Source organism: Akebia trifoliata, chromosome 4, assembly GCF_017979445.1.
Source record: "Akebia trifoliata isolate Shusen 1 chromosome 4, ASM1797944v1, whole genome shotgun sequence".
In the NCBI taxonomy this organism is placed as follows: Eukaryota; Viridiplantae; Streptophyta; class Magnoliopsida; order Ranunculales; family Lardizabalaceae; genus Akebia; species Akebia trifoliata.
Window position 1 is genome coordinate 20,922,995 of NC_141378.1, and position 23,270 is coordinate 20,946,264.

At 32.2% G+C, this 23,270-nt stretch overlaps 1 protein-coding gene across 1 annotated transcript; it reads left to right on the top strand.

The window, feature by feature from the left end:
• The first annotated feature begins 15,415 nt into the window (after positions 1–15,415).
• On the top strand, positions 15,416–18,541 carry LOC147404426 (peroxidase 51-like). The gene is made up of 4 exons (XM_086440365.1): positions 15,416–15,734; positions 15,822–16,022; positions 16,130–16,295; positions 17,892–18,541. The coding sequence occupies exons 1-4, from the start codon at positions 15,510–15,512 to the stop codon at positions 18,296–18,298; spliced, it is 999 nt and encodes a 332-aa protein (XP_086296491.1). The 5' UTR covers positions 15,416–15,509; the 3' UTR covers positions 18,299–18,541.
• The last annotated feature ends 4,729 nt before the right edge of the window (positions 18,542–23,270 follow it).

A 23,270-nucleotide genomic window follows, 5' to 3' on the forward strand; every position in this document is an offset into this window, starting at 1 on the left:
AACATTTTACATTAATAGATATAGTGTAAATTAGGATGAAAGTAAAATAGAAAAAGTTAAATGTAATTGTTATGGTAAAATTTTAGCTTATTGTAGTATATCTATTAGAACAAACACAATAAATAAACACATAAAAAATACGTTTCTAAGAAAAGAACAATCCGATATTACTCAAAATCTACTTAGTTGATCAACCACTAACGAAATAAACACATGGTCATATGATGCTGAAAGAATGCGATAGGAAATCATTAAATTTTTTATTACGGAAGAAATGTCATTTCTAGTAATTAAAAAATAAATTATAAAGAAATTAAAAAAAAAATATGTTTTCCTAATTTGAAACCATTTTAGATATACATTGAAAAGAGATGTAATAAAAATATTTAAAAATAAATAAATAGAAATTAAAATTTATTATAAAATACATTTAGCAAATATATGCTTAATTTCTGATTTATGAACTTTAATTCAATATATACCATATATGTGTGTTACAACACATTTTATAGATGAAAATTGGGATTTACATAAAAAATTATATCTTTTTCTTTATTAAATGCAAAACATACCGGTTTAATAATTTTTAAAAATTTTCAAGATGTTTTATTAGATTATGAAATTAGTAATAAAATATTTGCAATTACATTAGATAATGCTAGTAATAATAATAGTACCGCAACTTACCTTAAAAATATTTCATTTGACGAATCAATTTTAAAAGAATTATTACATGTTCGTTGTGCTCCACATATTTTAAATTTAATAGTTCAAGATGGTATTCATTGTTTTAAAAATACTATAAAAATTATTAGTATTATAAGAATATCACATATTAAACAAAAATAATTTAATGAATATTATGTATTATTTGACTTACCACTCATTAGATTATCATTAGACGCGTCACATCGATGAAATTCCACCCATTACATGTTACAACACGTGGTTCATTATAAAAATCCAATAAAATGATTTTTAAAAGACATACATAGTGAAATACAATAAGAAGAAAATGATTGGGATAATACATCTAATATTTGTGATTATTGTCAAAATTTTATTGAAATTACAAAATTCTTTTCGAGATAAAATATGTTACATCCACCGAATTTTGTGTGCAATTAGCTTAAATTAAAGAATTTCTAAATTTAAATTTGAATAACAATAATGTTATACAAAAGAATTATAAATTTTATAAACATTGAAAACTTTTCTACATAACTTAGCATTTTTTGCAATTATGGACCCTAGTTTAAAATTAAGGTTTTAGAATTTATTTTTGATTTAAGTAGTGATCTTGATGTTGAAGTTGAAATGTAAAAAAGTTTTAAAAAAATTTTATTTAAACTTTTTAACATTTATAAAAGTAAGTATGGTTTAAATAATAATACTACTAGTAGGTCTCAAAATGTCGCATCATCATCTTCTGATTTAAAAATTACGTTTCTTAACCTTTTATCAAGAACACTTATAACAATAGTAATTTAATATCCGAATTAAAATGTTATTTAGATTCTGATATCATAGAAATTGGGGATGAGAATTATAATAATGTTTTGGAATTGTGGAAAAGTTATAGAATGCACTATTGCGTGTTATCTATAATGACACGTGATTTAGTAACGATTACTGTATCATTATGATTTCAAAATCAGTATTTAGTATAAGTAGAAGGGTTATTTCTCAATATAGAAGTAGTTTAGTTCCGAATATATTAGAATCTTTAATTTATTTGAAAGATTAGTAGTTAGGTGAAAGAGGAAAACAACAACGACAACAAGAAGAAGAAATATGATTAGAACAATCCTTAGAGAAATTGTAAATTTAATTTAATTTTTTATTATTTATTTGGGTTGAGTTTTGCATATGATAGATAGAATGAATAGGCGTTAACCTAGTTGGGATGTATTCAAACTATTGTGATACAGTCCTCCTTATTTTGGAATTGTAATTAGTTTAATTTTTACAATTTTACTTTTATACTCAATGTAATGCATTCAATATAATTTACAATTTCATCAATAAAAGAGTTATGTTTAATTTTTAATTTATTTATTTTGTGATATATTTATAAGTGTAAGTTATATACTTATTTATAAGTAATATAATTTATATAATTACAAATTTATAAGTAATATAAATATTTATATATATAAGTTATATAAATATTTATTTTATAGTTATTTTTAGTTTATAAGTTATATAGTTTAGATTTTATATAATTACAAAAATATAGTATTTATATAAATATATCTAAGTTATATAGTTATTTGTAGTTTATAAGTTATTTAGGCGTATATTTATAAGTTATACAATTTATATTTTATATAATTACAAAATTAAAATTTTAATATAACTATATATAAGTTGTATAGTTATTTGTAGTTTATAAGTTACGTTTACCCAAAATAATCGGTTCGGTCTAGGTTCGGCATCGATTTGGGTTCGTTTTCAACCTTTGGACTTAGAACCCAGACCGAAGCTGAAAATTCGGTTCAGTCTGATTTGGGTTCACCCGATTGTACATCTCTAGGTGGTGGGACTTTTTTTTTCTAAATAATCCCCAAGTTTTGGGCAGTCTCTTAATGCTCCATTTAGTAAACTTTTCTATTCTTAACCATCCCTTGACCTCGTCTTTCACATTTCTCATGATTGAATGCCCTAACTATTTCAACTCATTGTTTTCATCAAAAAAATTTGGACTTTTGGCATCTCAATCGATTTTCAGAGACTCCATTCTGTCACAAAGGATTTTAGAAGGAAAAAGAAGTCATTTTCAAGGGTTTTTTCAAATATTTTGAACATATATGTAAAAAATTAGGATTTGTTTTTGGATGAAAATCGATCATAAATGGTTCTTTTGGGTTGAAATAATCTAAACAAATCATTATCTCAAGTTTTTAGTAGATCTTTCCATGTATTTTAGTCGAAAAAATTAGAAAATTGAAAATGGGTGGCTTTTACTAGTGGTGAATTTGACAAGAAATACAAAAGTGGTGAGTTTGCCAATAGTGAGGGATCATTAAGAAATAAAAAGTTAATTAAATGTCTTATCAAACTACTACACAAAACTTAGGGATTATTTATAAATAAATCGCACAATCATGGTCCTTTAAGTAATTTTTCCTTTTCTTAATCACACCAATTAATGAAACTACAAATAAAAATACCAAATTATATATATATAGGTCCTGTTTAGCAACAAACATTTTGACAAAACATTTTTCAAAACATGGGTTAGAGGTTTTGGAATGGGCTGATTTTTGGTGAGGATGATCTCCTCACGATCTCCTCGGTGAGAAGATCATCCTCACCAAAAATCAGCCCATTCCAAAACTTCTAGCCCCATGTTTACAAGTTGAAAAATCGTGGATCATCCATTTTTTGTAAACCATTTTTTATGGGGTTAGAAGTTTTGGAATGGGCTGATTTTTTGTGATGATGATCTCCTCATCGTAGAGATCATCCTCACCAAAAATCAGCCTATTCCAAAATCTCTAACCCATGTTTTGAAAAATGTTTTGCCAAAATGTTTGTAACTGAACATTTCCCTATATATATATATATATATATATATATATATATTATATATATCTTATAACCTCCCCATTAGAGGTTTAATAACGTCTCTGAGACTCTCTCAAGATCTATTATTGAAGGTGCAAAAGGCGAGGGCCTAGGCAATGCTTCATCAGACATTTGCATAACATGAATCGGTCTCTCTTGTAATAATCTTTTGTACGGACTTTGTGAGTTGATTTGGATCAGTTAAAACTATTTTGAAGGGGAAGTAAGCAAACATTATAGAGTTTGGAGCAACTATGTAAGTGGACGTGCGAATGTTTGCACATGTGCATGTGTGTGCCTAAAATTGAAGTAAAATACGAAAGTAGGATTTTACGAGAAATAGGAGGCAATGTAATTTTAGGTAGACATACACGTTAAGGATTTTCCACAGCAGGTTAAGCCAAAATTGAAAATAGTAGATTGAAATCGATGTCATTCAAGTCAATTTTTATTGATTTATTAGAGAAGACTAAGGTCAAGGGGCATATCATCAGTATGTAAACATGGGTATCTCAAATATTTACCAAAACGCTGAGGTGTATATAACCCTAAATTTTTTTAATGCATTAATATTTTTTTATTGTAGCAACTAAATTCATCTCTCCAATGATTGGCTTCAAATTTATTATTGTTGTATGCTGCATTTGGGGGCCCACATTCTTGCCTTTATTCTGAAAAATTAAACAAATAATTGGCCCAATTTTTTTCCTTTTTCCACTTAAATTCGTTTGAAAAAAAGTTGTTCTTAATTATTTCTCATAAATATGTATTTTTAAGTTTTTTTAATATGAAGTTTCGAACGTCCTAGGAAAAAATGAAAACTTAAAGTAGGATTTGAAAAAAAGAACTTGATTGCAATAATTATATATTTCGTCTATAATTTATAGAATCATGATAATTTGACTGATATTAAAACTCTTATCGTGTGGCCCATTGACCTCACGATTTTATAGTTTAATTGCACAAGAACTCTATCTAAAAGATATCAATATTAAAGAATCTTAATATCGTTAGAATAATTAATATTATTTAAAATTAGTAAGAGACATTCATAGATAGGAAACTTACTAAAATGATAACTTTAAGCCCTCAACCTTTATCTATAAAAAATGATCAATGACCCCATATTGACAATGAATATAGATTGAACTAATTATGGAAAATGCATAAAAAAGAGAGTCCTAGTAAAGTGATATCTATCAATCATTAGTACCTAGCTGATCCATGTAGAGAGAAGGGAGAAGATGAGTTTAGAAGAAATGATCAATTTGATTGGGGTTTTGAAAGTTTCGAGAAACACTTGGATCAAAAGGCACAACTCTAACGTTTTGAATTAACGACTTTATAATGGCACAAGGTATGTACCATCAATTTGATTTACATTGAATGAATAATATGCTTGAGGTATGTGATAAATTATATTTTATTGGGAAAAATCAAAGTATATTAAAGTTATATTTTAGGATTTTAAATGTGTAAAATCTAATAACTTACCTACGTGGCATATTCAACTGACACCTCTATCTTGACATGTTCGGGAACCATAGATCTGTACTCATCGGGATACACAATTACACTCTCCCATAACATGTTACAATAAGGGTGTCAATTAGATTATCAAGAATCTAATTTATATTTTCACTATCTATTTAGTTGTGGAGTTCTGATGAGATCTAGCTAAATATTAGATGTCAACACAATATAGTCCCTCTATACTTCATTCTTCTACTTGTTTGTACTTTTATCCCGTAAGACCCAATGTCTAACGTTCTAGACCAACCAATTGTACATTATTATTCTCAACATGATCGCCATCACAAACTAAATTGTTGTTTAATATATTAAGAGTCATGATAATAAGACTCGCTGGGTGGCATACTCAAATGATTCAATGACGTGACAAGTTTGGGTACCGTAGATCTGAACGCCTCATAATACACAATTTCCCTTCCCTATAAAAAAGTGTATCCCGAGGGAACCATGTATCCTGAGGCAGACAAATCTACAGTTCCTGAATTTGTCCATGTCATGGACTCATTTGAGTATGACACCCCCTTGATGAGTCATATTATCAGAACTCTATTACTAACTACTAGTGGGTGGCCCATGTTTACACGAATTTGGATCTCACAAAATTCTCCTACCTTGACTTTCAAACTTAGTATGGTTAGGGTTATGGTCGATAATAAATAAAAAAAATTACACCCACAAACCAATAATCATGTTCGTTAGTTTTTAAAATTCCAAAAATATCATTTTTACAATTTAATATTAAAAAAATCTTTTAATTAATATTTTAAATTATAAATAAACCCTTTTGATACACGTTTGTTTGCATTTTCCACCTAGTTTAATAGAAGTGCATTTTGTAATTTAAAAAATTAACTAAAAGGGATTTGGGTCAAAATATTGAGAGCGGATCCTCTGTAGCTCCACTTTTCTATAGCGTTTTGTAGCTCTCTTACACGATTAAGAGAGTGCCACGATTTAAACAAAAAATTTATAATACATGGTTGTTAAGTGTAAAAATTGGAGGTTCAATGACCGTCCATTTTCAAAGTCATGGATCATCTTTAAAAAAACAAACTTTTTTCATCAAATCCGATCTAAAGCATGAGTAAAAGAGATCTGAATTGTTATTATTATTTTTTTAAAGTGATGTTTTGTGGGCTGTAGAAGAAGTGCTATAGGAAAATGGAGCTACCGAGGATCCACTCCCCAAAAGACAGCGGATCCTCTGTAGCTTCACTTTTTTGTAGCACGATTTAGCTCTCTCACTCTTCTTAATTTAAATGAAAAGTCCAAATTCTTGAAATGAAGTATGTCAAAATTAATTGAAATTTTGAAAGAGTTATTCACATCAAATCAAGAAAAATGACACAAAAATATAATAATAATAAAAAAAATCTTGGCTGTCAAAATGTATAATCCAATTATAGCAATAAAACGTGTGCCCAAAGATATATAATGCATCCCTAGTCGATATCACTTTTAAATACTTAAACTAAAAAGTCAAAGTAGATTACATAAAGAGTAGGGATCCAGAACATGTGCCCCATTCCTAACCAAGGTCAGGTGGCACCCCATTTTATGCCACATGGCATTTTTTTTTATGACCCACTCACCATATGGATATGTGGTCCATCTTTCGGTGAATCTACATACAAACGATCAGTTTAATTGGTGATGTGCATTCATTGAGAATGGCATTGTCTTAAGAATGATTTCTAATCGTTGGATTTAAACTCTTTTTTAAAAGCTTAGATGTAATGGATACAAGTTATCAAACACTATGATTTTTTATATGTAGGTTTACCAAGAGATAGACTACATATTCATACGATTAGTGGGTCCTCAAAAATGACACGTGGCATAAAATGGATTGCCACCTGACCTTAGTTAGGAACAGGACACCGTTTTGGATCCCTACTCTTAAATAAAACCAACGAGGGTTGGACGCAATGGTCAAAGCATCCCTCCAAAAAAGGAGTGGTCTTGAGTTCAAACCCCCTCTTTGGCTACCCACATAATTTTATTCTTGTTTACCTGATATGTGTGATTTGTGAGGTATTGTATGTATATGAAGGAAGGATTTGAACAAGATATGGTACACTATAAGTCAGTTGCTTTGCTGATGCTCCGGCTATGGATCTGGAACCCCGGCATAAAAAAAAGATATAATAATAATAAAATTGCATATACGAGGAGGCTTAGATATTCTTACAGTATCCCTTGTTTAAGATTCATAATGTCTCACAGTTTTGAATTCTTTAATCACCAAGGTCACAGGCATCTTCTTTTTTTATTCCAATTTACTATGGGGAGTAAGATCGTTTTGAAATTAATTAAGAAGTTTTTGTTTTCTTCTGAGATTAGACATACACAGTTGTTATTTGTCACCATTATAAAGCTGCACCTAAGTCAAACTACAAACTCCCTACCAATCCATTGGGTTTCACTTCTAAGTATGTCTCATACAACCTTAAACATTGTATAGCTACTAACTTAGTGGGGCCTATCAATCTGGCTCAACGTACCAATCATCCAATTGATCACACTGATCGAATAATCTTATCCATCCAATGATTGTAGATCAGGTGCATCAAAGTAATTATCATATAATCACAACATTTATGATATAGCCAATTGATCGGATGGTACAGATTAATTGACATCCATCTTTGAAGTGTATGATAACAAGGTCTATTTCTTTCTCATATTGTTCTTTGCATCATTGCATGTTAGGCTTATGTACTGTTAAAGATCGGAAGTCCACACAAGAAGCAGTCATGACGTGAACGTCACGTTCCATGTTTAGTCCAGAAACAGCTGCTGAGCTGCCCCATCTCTCTCTCTCTCTTTCTCTCTCTCTCTCAACGTGTTTTTATTGCTGAATCACATTTTGTTCTATACTTAGAAGTACATCAAGTCGAAAACTCATGAATCGACTCAAACGAGTCCGATAGAAATATATTAATTTATAGTCATAAAAAAAAATAGTTTTCTAGTATTCTACAGGACTGACTAGTTGCAGACCACTACTTGCCAGTTGCACCACAAGCTTTTACAGAATTTTTTTTTTTTTTTTAATAATCTCTATTTTAACCTAGGTGTGGAGCAAAATTTTTTCTGGAGGTGTGTTTGTTTATTAAAAAAAATTTTAGCGGTGGCCGTGGCGCGGGGGGGGGGGGGGGGGGGTAGGGGTTGATTATATTTAATTGTAATGTTGTAGAGTATGGAAATGACTGATTTTGGGGAGAAAATTGAAGGATTTTTTTTGTTAGAGTTTGAAGAAAAGCGCATTTAGATAATTTCTTATTAGTCTATGAAAGAAGACCCAAGTCATGGGGGCAATGTGGTCAGTTTAAAAGAAAGATTCTATTGCCACACCAACTTTTGGTAACGCTACCCCAATTCAAATATAAATCACTAAAGAATTAGCACACTTTGGAGTGGTGTTAGCAAAAGTTGGTGTGCCAATATCAATTCTCTTTTAGAAAAATAGGTGTCCCAATATTCACCAAAATGCAGCACATGCACCAATGACCTCAATCTTATGCAAAACACTAATGCAAAATGACCTCATTACCCCCTGTCTTCAACTTGAAACCAAAAAGCTTTGATTTTCTCTCAAAACAAGTCATCTTCCACTTCTTGGGTAAAACTTTTACCATAATTTTCAATTTTAAGATTAATCTACTTTAACCTTCAAGAGAGGAAGGCCTCTTTTTCTCATCTTCTTGTAGTAAACTTTCTCCTTTAAACCTTTTTCTATCCTTTAGATATTCTCCTAACTTATCTTCTTTGTCTTTGGTAGACTTCTTCCCACATGATCACACTTACTGATCATTTGACAGCTATTGAACGAGAAGAAGTTACACTTCATCTTCAGAAGATTCGTTTTAAGCAAGTTTGGATTTCTTTGAGTAATTCCTTTCAATTTGTCATTTATGAGTTGAAGAACATGAAGATTTACAAAAATTCTCTTGAGAGGTAATTGTTTAGTTGTATGGTAGAGAAAGAGGGGGAAGCATAGATGAGCTATAAGAGTATGTGCAAACAACTTGATGAGCAAATGCACAAAGCTCAGGCTGAAAAAAGAGCTCGAGTTCTGCCCGAGCTAGGATTTGAAGAGGATGGGAACATTATAGTTTCCCAAGGAGTTGAAGAGGAATGAGAGGAGGTGGAAAAGATTTTAGAAGCTTCTACTACTCTTGTTGTTGACGACGTTGATTTAGAGCGTAGGGTTACTATTGTTACTACCCCTGGAGCTTATGATACTAAGGATTCTTCTTGATCCTTTTTTTTTCTTTGGCTTGCATGCCTTTCCATTTTTTAGATTTTTGTACCTAAGCACCTAGATAGTCTGACTCTTTAAGTTATTTACTTTATGTTTGCAATGATCAACTTGAGTCTTCTTCTCTGACAAAGCTTCTAAGTTTCGATCATCTTCTTTGATGAAACTTCTAAATTTTGGTCATCTTCTCCGATGATGCTTCTAAGTTTTTGGTCGACCAAGAAACCTTCGACGATCATAAGTTTTAACTTGATAAAAATTGCAAAGCAATATCGAGAAATATAAGAGACAAATATCTCTATGTGACTGGTGCCTTAAGGGTCAATGGGCATGTTGGCCAAACCTTCTAGTGTGAAGGGACACATTTTGATGAGGGGTTGACTTAATTGGCTGAACCACCTAACATAAAACACGTTTAGATGAGGGGCCGGCGGTCTAGTTTGTTAAACCACGTAGCATAGAGCCCAGTTGGCTGAACGACCTAGCATTGAGGTACAAATTAATTGTATCGGCCTAGGGGCCTATGTATTAAATATTTGATCCGACTTGTATTGGTTCAAGTTGAACCAGGCCCCATTAACTTGATTCGGTAACTTTACTAATTTTTAGGAGTGTGATTATTTTGGTACCAACATTCTCTACGCCAATTAAATTTCTGCTCTACCACATGCATCCGTTACCATTATCATACGGATAAGTCATGTAAAAACAATTCTTTAAACATTTTTGTTAATGGTAGTGAAAATGTCTGAAAAAGAGAAATTAAAAACCTGTGGAATTCCGGAGTGGTTGTTTATATATATGGGGTGCGTTCAGCAACAAACATTTTGACAAACATTTTGGCAAAACATTTTTCAAAACATGGGTTAGAGGTTTTGGAATGGGCTGATTTTTGGTGATAATGATCTCCTCACCGTAGAGATCATCCTCACCAAAAATCAGCCCATTCCAAAACCTCTAACCCATATTTTGAAAAATGTTTTGCCAAAATGTTTGTTGCTGAACATTTCCCTATCTTCTTGGTCATTTCTTTTCAATCCTTTATGTTTTTCCATTCTTTTGCTTGAATAGTATATTTTAGAAACTAAATATTTTGGTTAAGATGCATGGTTGAATTTGATTCTAGGTGCTTGTCTCGTCGTTTAGATTGCAGTTCATTTTCACATCAGCGTCAATTTTCTTTTATTTCATTTTAGGCATGACTTCTCTTTCTTTGACACCCAAAGATTAAATTAGATTATATGAAGTGAAGTATGCTACGCAAGGTCAGTGAAGAGTCCTCAGCTACCCAATCTTTTAAGGGAAAAAACTTTGAAGTGGACAGCCGCTTCAAAACTTCGAAGAAACCCTCTCCATTGAATTCCACATGGCAGTTCAAGGATATATTTAAAATTTTAAAAGAAATATAAGACATGAAATACATATAAAATGCCATGTGTCTTGTAATGGAGAGGGTTTCTTTGAAATTTGAAACGGGCTGGCCGCTTCAAAGTCAGACTCAATTTCTAGGGACGTTGTTCTGTTTGTTATAGACCCTAGTAACAGATTCTTTCTTAAACACGATGTCATAGGATAAGTCTTGCATCCTTCTCAAGGGCTCCACCCGAGATTAAATTTTTAAGTACAAGTTGCATCCAATCCAACCTATTCTTGTAAATTAAGAAGAAAGAATTCAATTCATCTTTAATTTGTGTATGATCATGTCCTCCTTAACTTTGGAATCATAGTTTGGAAGAAAATACTTGGATATTTTGTGATTTGGCTGTTTTCTATATGTTGATTAGTGACTTTCCATATGGGATGAGTGTAACATGATGAACTTAATGGATTTACAGATTTTGGAAATTTCAAGTAGGTAGGAAATATATATAAAACCTATAGCTTTCATAAAATTAAATTTATTAATATGTTTTCATGTGCAAAACGCTATTAAATACTTCAACTTGATGGCGTTTTAAAGTCCTAGTAAAACAAACTATACCATTCTTTAAATGCTATAATTTTTAAAAAATAGTTTTTTATAAACGCTATGAAATTAGTAAATCCCTTAGGGACACATCCAAAACACATTTGCACCCACTTACATTCTTTTATCTTATGCATCCCTGCTTAAATGTATTTTTCATTATTATCTAAAAAATAATTTTTCTTCCCTTTTGGTCAAATACAATGTAACCATAAACTTGATGGGTGTGATGAGGTGTTTAATACATTCATTCTTTATCTCACAATCAAACTATTTTACCCTAACTTCTAGGTAGACCAGATTTGAGTCACAAACTCTTTAAAAAATAGATTTTCAAAATTTATTTTATAGTGCCTTTTTACACCTTGAACTTTTTGAATGGTGACGACTCCCAAACCCAAGTAGATGAGTTTTAAATTGTTAAACTTCACATATCAATATAAGATTATTTTATTTTATTTTTAAATATAAACTTATTATATATAAAATCTGATTTTTTATTTTTTTTTGGAACTTAACCCATACTTGAAGAAAACCCGAGATTTTCAAGTTTGGTTCGGTTTCTATTTTTGATATCGTAAAAAATTCCTAACAGAACTCGAACCTGAACTTTCAGGGTCGATTCCAATTTGGATAAAATTAACGTGACCCCAGCCTGAAAATTTGATTCAGGTAAATCCAAGTGTAAAATCCTAGAAGGTATCGTTATCACAAGAGGACGTGGGGCAAACATGTTGAGTAACAATTAACTAATAATGGCAAGTGTCAGCATAGTCACAAAATTTGGCAAATGTTTCTAAAAATTCGTAAAAGTTCATAGAATCAGTCGATTTGATCTGCGATTAACGAGTTGATACATTAATAGTCTATTAATATGAAATTTCATCGTTTAATATAAAAAGTCTATTACTTCTGCTTTTAAAATTACTCTACTATGACGTCTCCCACGTGTATAATTGAGACAGGTGAAATTTGTTAATTCCACGTGTAAAAAATCATTTTTTGTTATTGCCCCCTCACCTTTTTTTCTTGATGTCATAAAATTCTTTCTCGTAATGCCCTTTCACCTGAGAAAAATCTTTCTTCCTTTTCGTACCCATAAAATAAAAAATTGTTGAGATTGACGGTTCAAATTGTTGAAATAAATTAGGCAAATGATCATACTTCTTACAATCAATAAACAACAATTAACAATAGAAAAATTATTTTAATTATTATGATATATTTTTTTTATTTGAATTTTATTCTTGACATATGTAAAAAATGTATGTATTTCAAAGTAAAGATAAAAAAAATAATCCTTTTTATTCGAATCTTTTTTTCGAAAATTTTCCGAATTAAATAAACTAAGCCCTCACCGATTAATAGCCGTATCCAATTTTTTTTACTATGGGTGTCAAGGAGATATCAAAGTGTATCTTCACCTTAGAGATGGTTAGATGTCAATTTTAAATAATTGAACTACATAGTTTACGTCGATATCCTACATGACGAGGCTTGAATATTTCAATAATATTCTTTATTCAAGAATTATAATGTACAGGTCGGACAAAAAAAAAAAAATACTAATCATCTTCCATGTTTTTTTCATTTATTATCTAATATAGAAAAAAAATGTCTTGTTGAAATTGATTAAGAACCTTTTGTTTTAGTCTAACATCTTAATACACGCTTATATTGTTTGTCCTCTTAATCAAAATCATAGCCAAGTCAAACTTAAAAGGCCCCACCAATCTATTGTTTAAATATACAACCTATAATAATGTACATCAACAAACTTAATGGGGCCTACAATTAGGGACCTATTGATATTACCAATCATATTAATCCTGTCCATCCAATGCTTTTTTTTTTTTTTTTCCTACAAAGTTTATCTAAATTTGAATTAGGTTTGTTTTCTTTCACAATCTTCTTTTGCATGTAAGGTTGGGAGCCCACAGGAAGTTGTCATGACGTGAATGTCACGTTCCAATGTGTTTGTATTTTAAAATTAAAGCAACTGCCCCTCTGTCCTCTCTCCCACCCTGTCGATCTGTCTCGATCCGGTTGTTTTACTACTTATATCACGCGCTTTGAAATTCAAAGTTTAAGAAGAATATTTCCAAACTGGTAGACTTGATTGGGCTATTTCGAATCTTAAGTTGATTCTTCATAAAATCACGTGGAACAAACTCACCAATTTATAGACTCGGTATTGGTTGTCACCCAAGAATATCTGAGTCATTAATAATCGGCCGATTTCTTTGTTATATTTAAATTTTATTTTGGAAAATAGACAATATATAAATATAAGGAAAATAATAAATGTATCCCTACTCCCTAGAGAAAATTGTACTAATCCCTAAAAGATCATTATTGATCTCTAGGAAATTTGTGTTTTTCTTCTTATTCAAGTCGTTTGTTTGATGTAGAGCCTCAAAATCCTGCATTAAAGTTGGGAGTATTCTTGAAAAGTGATAGAAGAGAAATGGAAAATTGGTAATGAGACTAATTGATGCGCTCATACACTCAATGGAAGTACATAGGACACACTAAAATGGATGGTTCCAAACTGGTCAATACTCCCATAAGTAGCCAAGCGAGACTGTCCAAGCTTTTTGGGTCTACGTTCTCTAATCCTGCATTATATGCAGCACCTCACTTTAGGAGAGGAGCCAAGATTTTGCCAACGTGGGGGCAACTTAAGAGGAAAATTTTTTGTGGGGGAAAATAAGAGTAAATTTTTTTTATTGGGGCAATAGTGACGGATTTTTGTGTTCATCACCGTTATTTGTTACAATAGTTCATAACACTTTAGACTTTGAAAAATTCACAAGTGCCCATACTGTAAATCCACCCATGTCTCACTCTTAGGCATCCCGACATTATCTTCTCTATCAATAAAGTGTACCAATTCATGTAGATTCCCTTTGATGATCATTGGAATGAGGTTAAATGCCTGCGCTACTTCAAACATACAACCAACTATCATCTTCAATTTCATCCTTCAAGTTCCTTTACCTTGAGTGTTTTTTTAATGTTAACAAGGCTGGTAGCCTAACAACCATTGATTTACTAGTAATTTTTGCATTTATCTCAAGTCAAATCTTATTTTTTGAATTGTCTGTAAGCGAACGACTATCTCCCAGTCTAATATTGAATTCAAATATAGAGTTGTTATCACTATGGTTGAACTTACTTAGATTCAGTCTCTTCTACGTGAACTCGGTATTGCAGATGTCTCTCCTATCTTGTGGTGTGACAATCTTGGCATCATTTACATAATAGCTAATCCAGTTTTTTATTCACGAACCAAGTATATTGAAATTGATTAACACTTCGTGTTTGAAAATATTGCAAGTTGGGTTTTTGATGTTTGATTCATCTCATCTAAAAATCAAATTGCAGATATATTTATCAAGGGTCTCAACTCACCACAATTTTTTACCCTTTAAAACAAGTTAGTTATTCTTGAAAGACCGTCTAACTTGAAACGACATATTGAGGATCACCAAATCTCTATTCAAGAGAGAATTCTCCAAGATACGATCCCTTTATTCATTCTTTAAGAATATTTTATATGAAATATTTTTATATTTTGATATAACAATTATATTCCATCTTAGAGAGAAATTTATATCGGTTAAATAACATTATATATGCTCACTCTCTCCATTATTTGGAGTTGAGAAAGTTTATATAAAAAATAACTTTTTCACTAAATCATCCTCGAGATACTTTCATTATGGGGGGATTAAGATAATGACAGAGGAGATGGACAATTGTTGTATTTTTTTAAAGTTATACTTTAAAATTTAGGTTAGTAGTTATTTTATAACTTCAAAAACTATATATTTAAATTTAAAACAACTCATCAGCACAGATCCGTTTGTGTCATGTCAGCATTTTCCTATTTTAAATTATGAAGATAAGGCGACGAGGGGAGCAGTACTGTGGAAGACACAGGCCGCCATGGACCGGTCCATCTTCAAACAATAAATCGCCCTTTCTTTCAAAATCAACCCTCACTTTCATGTCACTTTCATTTCTTTAAAAGATTCTAATCCAACTGGCACACACCAACTCCCTCATGTACATATATCCTTACTTTTTTCTCAATCATTCTAAGCCATCCTACGTTCTTCTTTCTTTCATTTCTCTATCATCAATTTTTTCTTCTTAATTGATTCCACTTAAATGGGGCGATTTCGAATCGATGTTCGATTACTCCTATGGTTGCTCGTTCTCGATGTGTGCTTCCTTCCTCATTTAAGTTCGGCACAACTTAAACAAAATTTCTATGCTAATGTCTGCCCCAACGTCGAAAATATTGTTAGAGGGGTTGTTAATACTAAGTTCAAACAGACATTTGTTACTGCTCCAGCGACTCTTCGCCTCTTTTTCCATGATTGTTTTGTCCAAGTGAGAAAAAAAAACTGGTGTAATTACGCAAAGCCATTTATGAATTTTAGGCCAATTTTAATTTTTGGTTGATTTTATATGTTGTAGGGCTGTGATGCATCGGTTATAATTGCGTCTACAGCTAACAATCAAGCAGAGAAGGACCACCCGGATAATCTTTCGTTAGCTGGTGATGGATTCGATACAGTGATCAAGGCTAAAGCTGCAGTCGATGCTGTCGCTGGTTGCACGAATAAAGTATCTTGTGCTGATATTCTCACCATGGCAACGCGAGATGTTATTGCTTTGGTTGGTTTAATGTCCTTTATTTTGTTTTGGGTACATAGAATTCTAAGTTGCACAAGGGTGTGCTAATGGTTTCAATTGGAATTTTTCTTTTTTTTTTTGGCTCACAGTCCGGCGGACCATCGTACGCGGTGGAGTTAGGGAGATTGGATGGGCTGAGCTCAACCTCTGCAAGTGTTAATGGGAAGTTACCTAAGCCAACTTTTAATCTAAACCAACTTAATTCCATGTTTGCTGCTAATGGCCTCTCTCAAACTGACATGATCGCTCTATCAGGTACATACATACATACAAGATTAAATAAGATTAGTTGCAATTGAAGTTTAAAATCTTGTCTCAAAGCATTGTCTTGGCCATGAGAAGAATCATCAAGATATTTAAGATTATGTCCCAAGACATTGTTTTGGTCCACATTCAATCTTTCGGGATCAATGTTTTATTTTGATTTTAATCATAATGGAGACATTATGAGACCTCATCAAACTCATAGTCGTCAAAATTTAGTATGATTTTTGAACTTAATGCAGTGGACCACCTTGTAGATTAAGGCCTGGTGGTCCTACATACTTAAATTTAGCTTGACTTACTATTTCTACCTAATCTTTTGGGGGGTTACTTTTTAATCCAATGATTGTAAATCACCAATCAAGATTAATTTGATGAGGTGGTTTACCCCAATCCAATGGCTAGAAATCAGCAATAAAGCTCAATTTGGTGTGTACATCAACATAAGGTAGACTAGAAATTCAGGTGATCCCAGCCCTCATTGTCTGCAGTCCCACGTTTGATTTTCCAAAAAGAAAAAAGTAAAAAGAAGAAGGTTAGGATCATTAAATAGGCAATTTTTTTTTACCCTCCATGAATCCTAAGCTTTGTTTTGAAACATGCATATTGAGACTATACTCAAAACTAGGATGAGTCGAATCGATTAAATTTCATGGTAACTCGGCCTATAACTTATTGGAAGCAACTTGCAAGGTCAACTTGGAAACTTAGAAGTCTTGGCTGAAAATGCGCCAAGTCATTAAGATAAACACCACCTGCAAAACTCTCATTTTTCTCCCAAAAATCCATCATCTTTAAATTCTTGAAATTTTATTTATTTTTGTTAAGTTCAGATTCTTTAACCTATTTAACTTCATTTTCAATCCATCAACTTCAATCTCTTGAAAATAATCTTAGATTTTTCTATAAAATTATTCATCATCTCTAAGCTCTTAAATATATTCAGCTTCATCTTCAATCTATCAACTTTGAACTCTTAAATAAAACCCTTAATTTTTATACCAAAAAATTCATCACGTTCATACTCTTAAATCTATTCAACCTCATTTTGAATCCATCACTTACAATCTCTTAAAAAAAAATCACCTTTTATAAAAAAATCAATGATTTTTCAATTTCCCATAAATTCCTATCTTATTTTCTAAGTATGAAGGTTGAAGGAGATAGATCGTTAAAGACTGATTTAGTGGTGAAAAATCAATGGTATTGACTAGTTGAAGATAAGGGCACTGTAGGTTTTTTTCAAAATTTTTATTTGATTTATCCAATCCAACTCGGCAGTTTTTGACTTGACTCAACTCGGTGGCCAGTAGAGTTGGTAGCCCATTATCGAAAACACGTTGTGGGCCCATTATCAGATGTGTATTGTCTAGTTGATCTGATCTCCTAGACCAAAAGTCAATTTAATTAATATAAACTTTTCCATCAGATTTCACCAAATTTTATTGATTTGATTATAAGCACCATTGATTAAGACCTTTTCCTGTCCCCGCCTAATTTTTAACAAAGGCCCTAAATAGTAGTAAATTATAAAATAATCCTATATTATTAATTCAAACCTTTTATTTATTTTTTTTATTTTTTCAGCTGCACACACATTGGGATTTTCTCACTGTGGCAAGTTCTCAAACCGTATATACAACTTCAGCAGCTCGAATCCAGTGGACCCTACACTCAACCGGGCCTATGCAACCCAGCTACAATCGATGTGCCCAAAGAATGTGGACCCTAGGATAGCCATTAATATGGATCCCAACACTCCAAGGAAATTTGACAATATGTACTACAAGAATCTGCAGCAAGGCATGGGCCTTTTCACATCAGACCAGGTCCTCTTTACTGATCCTCGGTCCAAGCCCACTGTCAATACCTGGGCTTCGAACTCTCCTGCCTTTCAACAAGCATTCATCAGTGCCATGACCAAGCTTGGCCGTGTTGGTGTCAAAACAGGATCAAAAGGAAACATTCGACGTAATTGTGGAGTTCTTAATTAACCATAAAAGAAAAAGAAAAAAAAAATTGAATCTTTCGATGAGGGCACTCTAAAATTTTAGAGATATTTTTCTACTATTTGCGAAAATAAGAATAAAGAAAAGGAAAGCTTATGTTTTATGTCATGTGTAATAATTCAGATGGACTCCTATTTGTACCAATGCATTGAGTCCCATCAGAAATAACTTGAATGTCTTTGCCCAATCTTGTTTGTTTGTGAGGGCCTAATGAATTATATTTGTGAAGTGTGTTGTGCTTTCTCATAGGTCTTTTTGATACATAATATTGTAGATGTATTTACCTGAATTCATCTTTAACACCTCAATGCTTGCGGTAATGGTAAATCCGTCCGTCGAATTGAGGCACTGGTGTGGTACCTGTTAAACACCCTCCAACGCTCAAGTTACAATCATAGGATCATTTTTTTTACTGGGAATAACGGATGGGCAATGATACACATAATTTTTAACATTTAGATGTATTTTTCGATTTTTTAAGATTTCGGTTTAACTTTTGATTCAAGCATCCATTTCGCAAATATAATATACACATTTTGGGTGTTTTGACAAGATCTATCCAGTATTGATGTTGAAAAAAACCAAAAAAAAAAAAAAAATTGAATCACATTCACAGTGTTGAGTTCACATTTTATATTGTCAAATTAAACATTTTTATCTTCGAGTTAAATATTTTTGTTGTCAAGTTTAACATTTTTTATTATTGTTGAGTTCACCACTTTTTATTGTAGAGTTCAATATTTTTTTTTATAATTGAGTTCAACATTTTTTATTGTTCAGTTCGCCAATTTTATTCTTGTATCAAAAATTAAAAAAAATGTTCATCTTGATGATAAAATTGTTGAGTTAGACAATAAGAAAATGTTGAACTTAATAATAAACATATGTTGATGTCGATAATAAAAATGTTGATTTAGGTTGTTTCGTATTTTTCTTCTTTTTTTTTCCTGACTCAACCTCGATCCTGGATAAATATTCCTAAAATAACCATGTGAACCCCATGAATGTTAACTAAACCAACAACGAGCTGACTCAATCCAATTGGTGAGTATGAAATAATAGCAAACGACACCAGCTAATCCACTCAAATCGATGACCCAACCGACCAACACATTTTTCTCTTTTTGTCTGGAAACTCAATAATGCAACATGCGAAGATTAGATAAGCTCCAAGTGAGGTTTGCTATCATGGTTTGCACCTAATCCAATGCTCCTAAATAATTTGAAATCTGATCTCAACTTAAGCAAGGAACAATGCTGGCCTTTGATCAATCTGAATCTTTTTTCAAAGGTGTAAGCAACCGAATGGTAATAGGTCACTCACAATATTGTCAATTTGATTTCAGGCTTTAAGGGCAATTGGCAAAAAACTACAAAAATGACCAATTTTGAATTCGGTTTTAGGATTGTAGGCAATGGATTGATAGAAAATCAGCAAAATAACGAACTTGAAATCAAATTTGCACTCGTGGACAATTGATCTACAACCAAGCATTAACGAAACTCTAACTTGTATGAACTAATGTTTGGAGCGTAACTAAACTCTAGTATGTATGAACTAATGTTTTGATTGTAATGCAACTCTAGTATGTATGAACTAGCATTCAAAACGTAACGCAGCTGTAGTTTGTATGAACTAACAATTTAATCGTGACACAACTCTTGTTTGTAAGAACTAATGTTCGGAGAATAACACAACTCTAATTTGCACGAACTAAGGTTCGGAGCATAATGCAACTGTAGTTTTTATGAACTAACGCTTGGAGCATAATGCAACTCTAGTTTGTACAGACTAACTTTTGGAATTTAACACAACTCTAGTTTTTACGAATTAACATTTGGATTGTAACACAACTCTTGTTTATACAAACCAATGTTCGGAGCGTAACACAACTCCAATTTGTACGAACTAACTTATAGAGCATAACACAACTTTAAACTTGTACAAACTAACGTTTGGAGTGTAACACAACTCTAGTTTGTATGAATTAACGTTCGGAGTGTAACCGTAGGTTGTACAAATTTATTTTTGGAGCGTAAAAGCAACACTAGGTTGTACGATCAAGCCTTTGGAACATAATGCAACTCTAGTTTGGATGAATTGACATTTGGAGCGTAATGAAACTCTACTTTGTATGCACTACCATGTGGATTGTAATGCAACTTTCGTTTGTACGAACTAATGTTAATAGCCTAATACAACTTTAGTTTATACGAACTAACGTTCGTAATGCAACACAACACTAGTTTATACAAACCAACATTGGGACTGTAACACAATTCTAGTTCGTACGTGTAGATGCGTGATTCTCGATTACGAATACCACTTTTACGAAGGTTTGGAGTCACCACTATTCATATTTGCAAAATGGTGTGAATGGTCACCCGATGTACATTTTTAGAAAAAGTGTCATTTTTAGTGTTTAGTGACTCTTGTTTGGATAAGGTACTAATCAATTTAAGATCAGGGTAAACGGCTCGATTAGAGAAAAGGGAAGGTGTTAGGCAGCCTTTTCTCCCCACCAAGTGGTGATAACCTCAACTCAACTTGACCATTTTTTTAAAGAAAAATGCAAAATAAAATAAATGCCATGTGTAGATAACTTGTACCCTTAGTAGGAATTTGCTTTTGATTCGATTATATAATCATCCCATTGAAAGAGATGATCTTTATAAACCTTTAGTCTAAGAAACTACGTATGTTTAAAAAATGTTGGTTATGGTTACGGGTCCATTCTAATATTGAGAAGAATCCGAATGCCAATTGCCTCAAAACGGTTTGAAGGGTTTAAATACCAATTTTGTTTTTAAGGTGGTTACAACCCTTATACTTTCAACCAAATCGATGTTCGATCTACTAAAGATAAGGGAAGGAGATCATTACATCTTAGAAGCTTTCAAAAAAGAAATTAAAGAGATGAATGAGAAAGTAGAAGAGGGATATATAGATGGTAAATAAAGAGAAGGGGGGTGTGTATTCCTTTGACCCACTTTGAAGTTTTAAGGTCTTCTTTGACATTCAAAGTGATGAGTTTTCTTTGACTTTTCTTCAATGGAAAATAGAAGTTTGAGAGAAGATGATGTTTGATATTGAGATTGATGTCTGACTTAAGAGTGAATTGAGAGTTTAGTAGTGAGTTGAGAGTTGAGAGTAGATGGTTGAGAGTGATAAAATATTTTTCTTAATTTTTCATTAGGTTTTTGTGAGTTGAAAATATGAGGGGTATTATAAGAGTTTTGAGGTTATTTTAGGGGTAGATTGGATGAAAAAATAAAATGAAGTAGAATGATTTAGGAATTGTGAAAAAAAGTATTTGTAAATTGAGGGTGGTGGAAGGCATTTATGTAAGAGAGTTAAATGGGTTATTTGTAATCCAAATGGGTTGGATCTTTCAACCCATTTGGGTTGAGTGTTAGGTGAATGAAATAAACGATGTTTGGTTGAAAGAATGGAGGTGTAAAATAGTGGTTGATTGATTGAGTATGTGATGAGTTGAGAGGAGTGGATTTTGATTAAAAGAATATGTTGTGTAAGAGGGTAAATGATTAGATTTTGGGAGGGTGGGAAAGATGGTGACATGTGTCAAGATGTGTGGAGATTAGAGTTTTAGATGAATTGATGAAAAAGAATTAGTGTTTGATTTGAGAGGAGGGATGTGGGTTTGTAGGGAATGATGATGGTAGGATAGGGGGAGATATGAGTTTGTAGGGAATAATAATGGTAGGTTAGAGGGAGGTATAAGTTTGTAGGAAATGATAATGATATGCTATGTGAATGTATGAATTTGTAGAGAATGATGATGGCAGGTTAAGGGAAAGGTGATAGATTGATGTAATTTTTTAGAGAAAAGATGATGGGAGGGTAATTTGATGAAGGAGGTGAGTTGAGGTGGTGACATATGTCACACCTTGATAGTCATGGGTGATTGGTTGTGATGTTGGGCTTTAGTTGTTTGGTGTGGTAGATTAGTTGGGCTTGGGTTGTTAGGTGTGGTGTTGGGTTTTTAATCCATTGGGCTTGGATAGGATGGTTGGATTTGGGTAGATTAGTTGGGCCTTGGTTGTTGGGTATGGTGTTGGGTTTTGAATCCATTGGGCTTGGGTGGTGGGTTGAATAGGAATGGTAATGGGTTGGATTGAGTAAAGTCCTGGGCTGTTTATTGAAAGAAAAAATAATTTTTTGAAAGTTTGGGCTTTTAGGACCCATTCTAATTTTTGGGGCATTTTGCATCGAGGGCTCGGTCAAATTTGGGTGTCTACAGTACGATCTAACATTTTGATTGTAACGCTAAACCTACGAGATAGTCACTTTAAACCTGCGAAATAGTCACTTTAAAACCTTTGAATTCGTTACTGTTCACATTTTGATAATTAAAATGAACGGTGAGCTAGGATCATAAATTTGTCAAATTCAATTCATGAAATGATAATTCACCCTTCTTCTTCTTTTTCTACTTTTATTTATTTATTTATTTATTTATTATTATTATTATTTTTTCTTTGATATTGATAAGGTCCCAATAATGTGATTTTGAGACTCTAATTTCACAAATTCTATCACATTTTAAATGTTAGTCCTTGTAAATAATTACAAAATTAAATTGTTTCTCTAATTAATGAAGCTAATAAAATTTTATTGCTAAAATGCAGATAAATAAAACGCACGTGGAAGTTATCAAACAACGTAACAAAATCGATTACAATGTGCGAGCAAAAATGAGAAACTTCGTCGAAGATGAGCAGCAAAAGCTGCTACGTCACCGTTTCGCGGTGGCTCCTTAGTGTTCCATGGTGATCCAGAGCCATCTTGCCTCGAGATTCACATAGGATGTTCCAGATACTTTGGTCGTTGTAACTGAATGGTTCTTTCAAATCAAATCATCCGAAAAGTTGACTTAATAACCCGATTACGATTGTTATAAATTAGAGGGTTGATTTCAAAGAAGGGGTCCCTCTC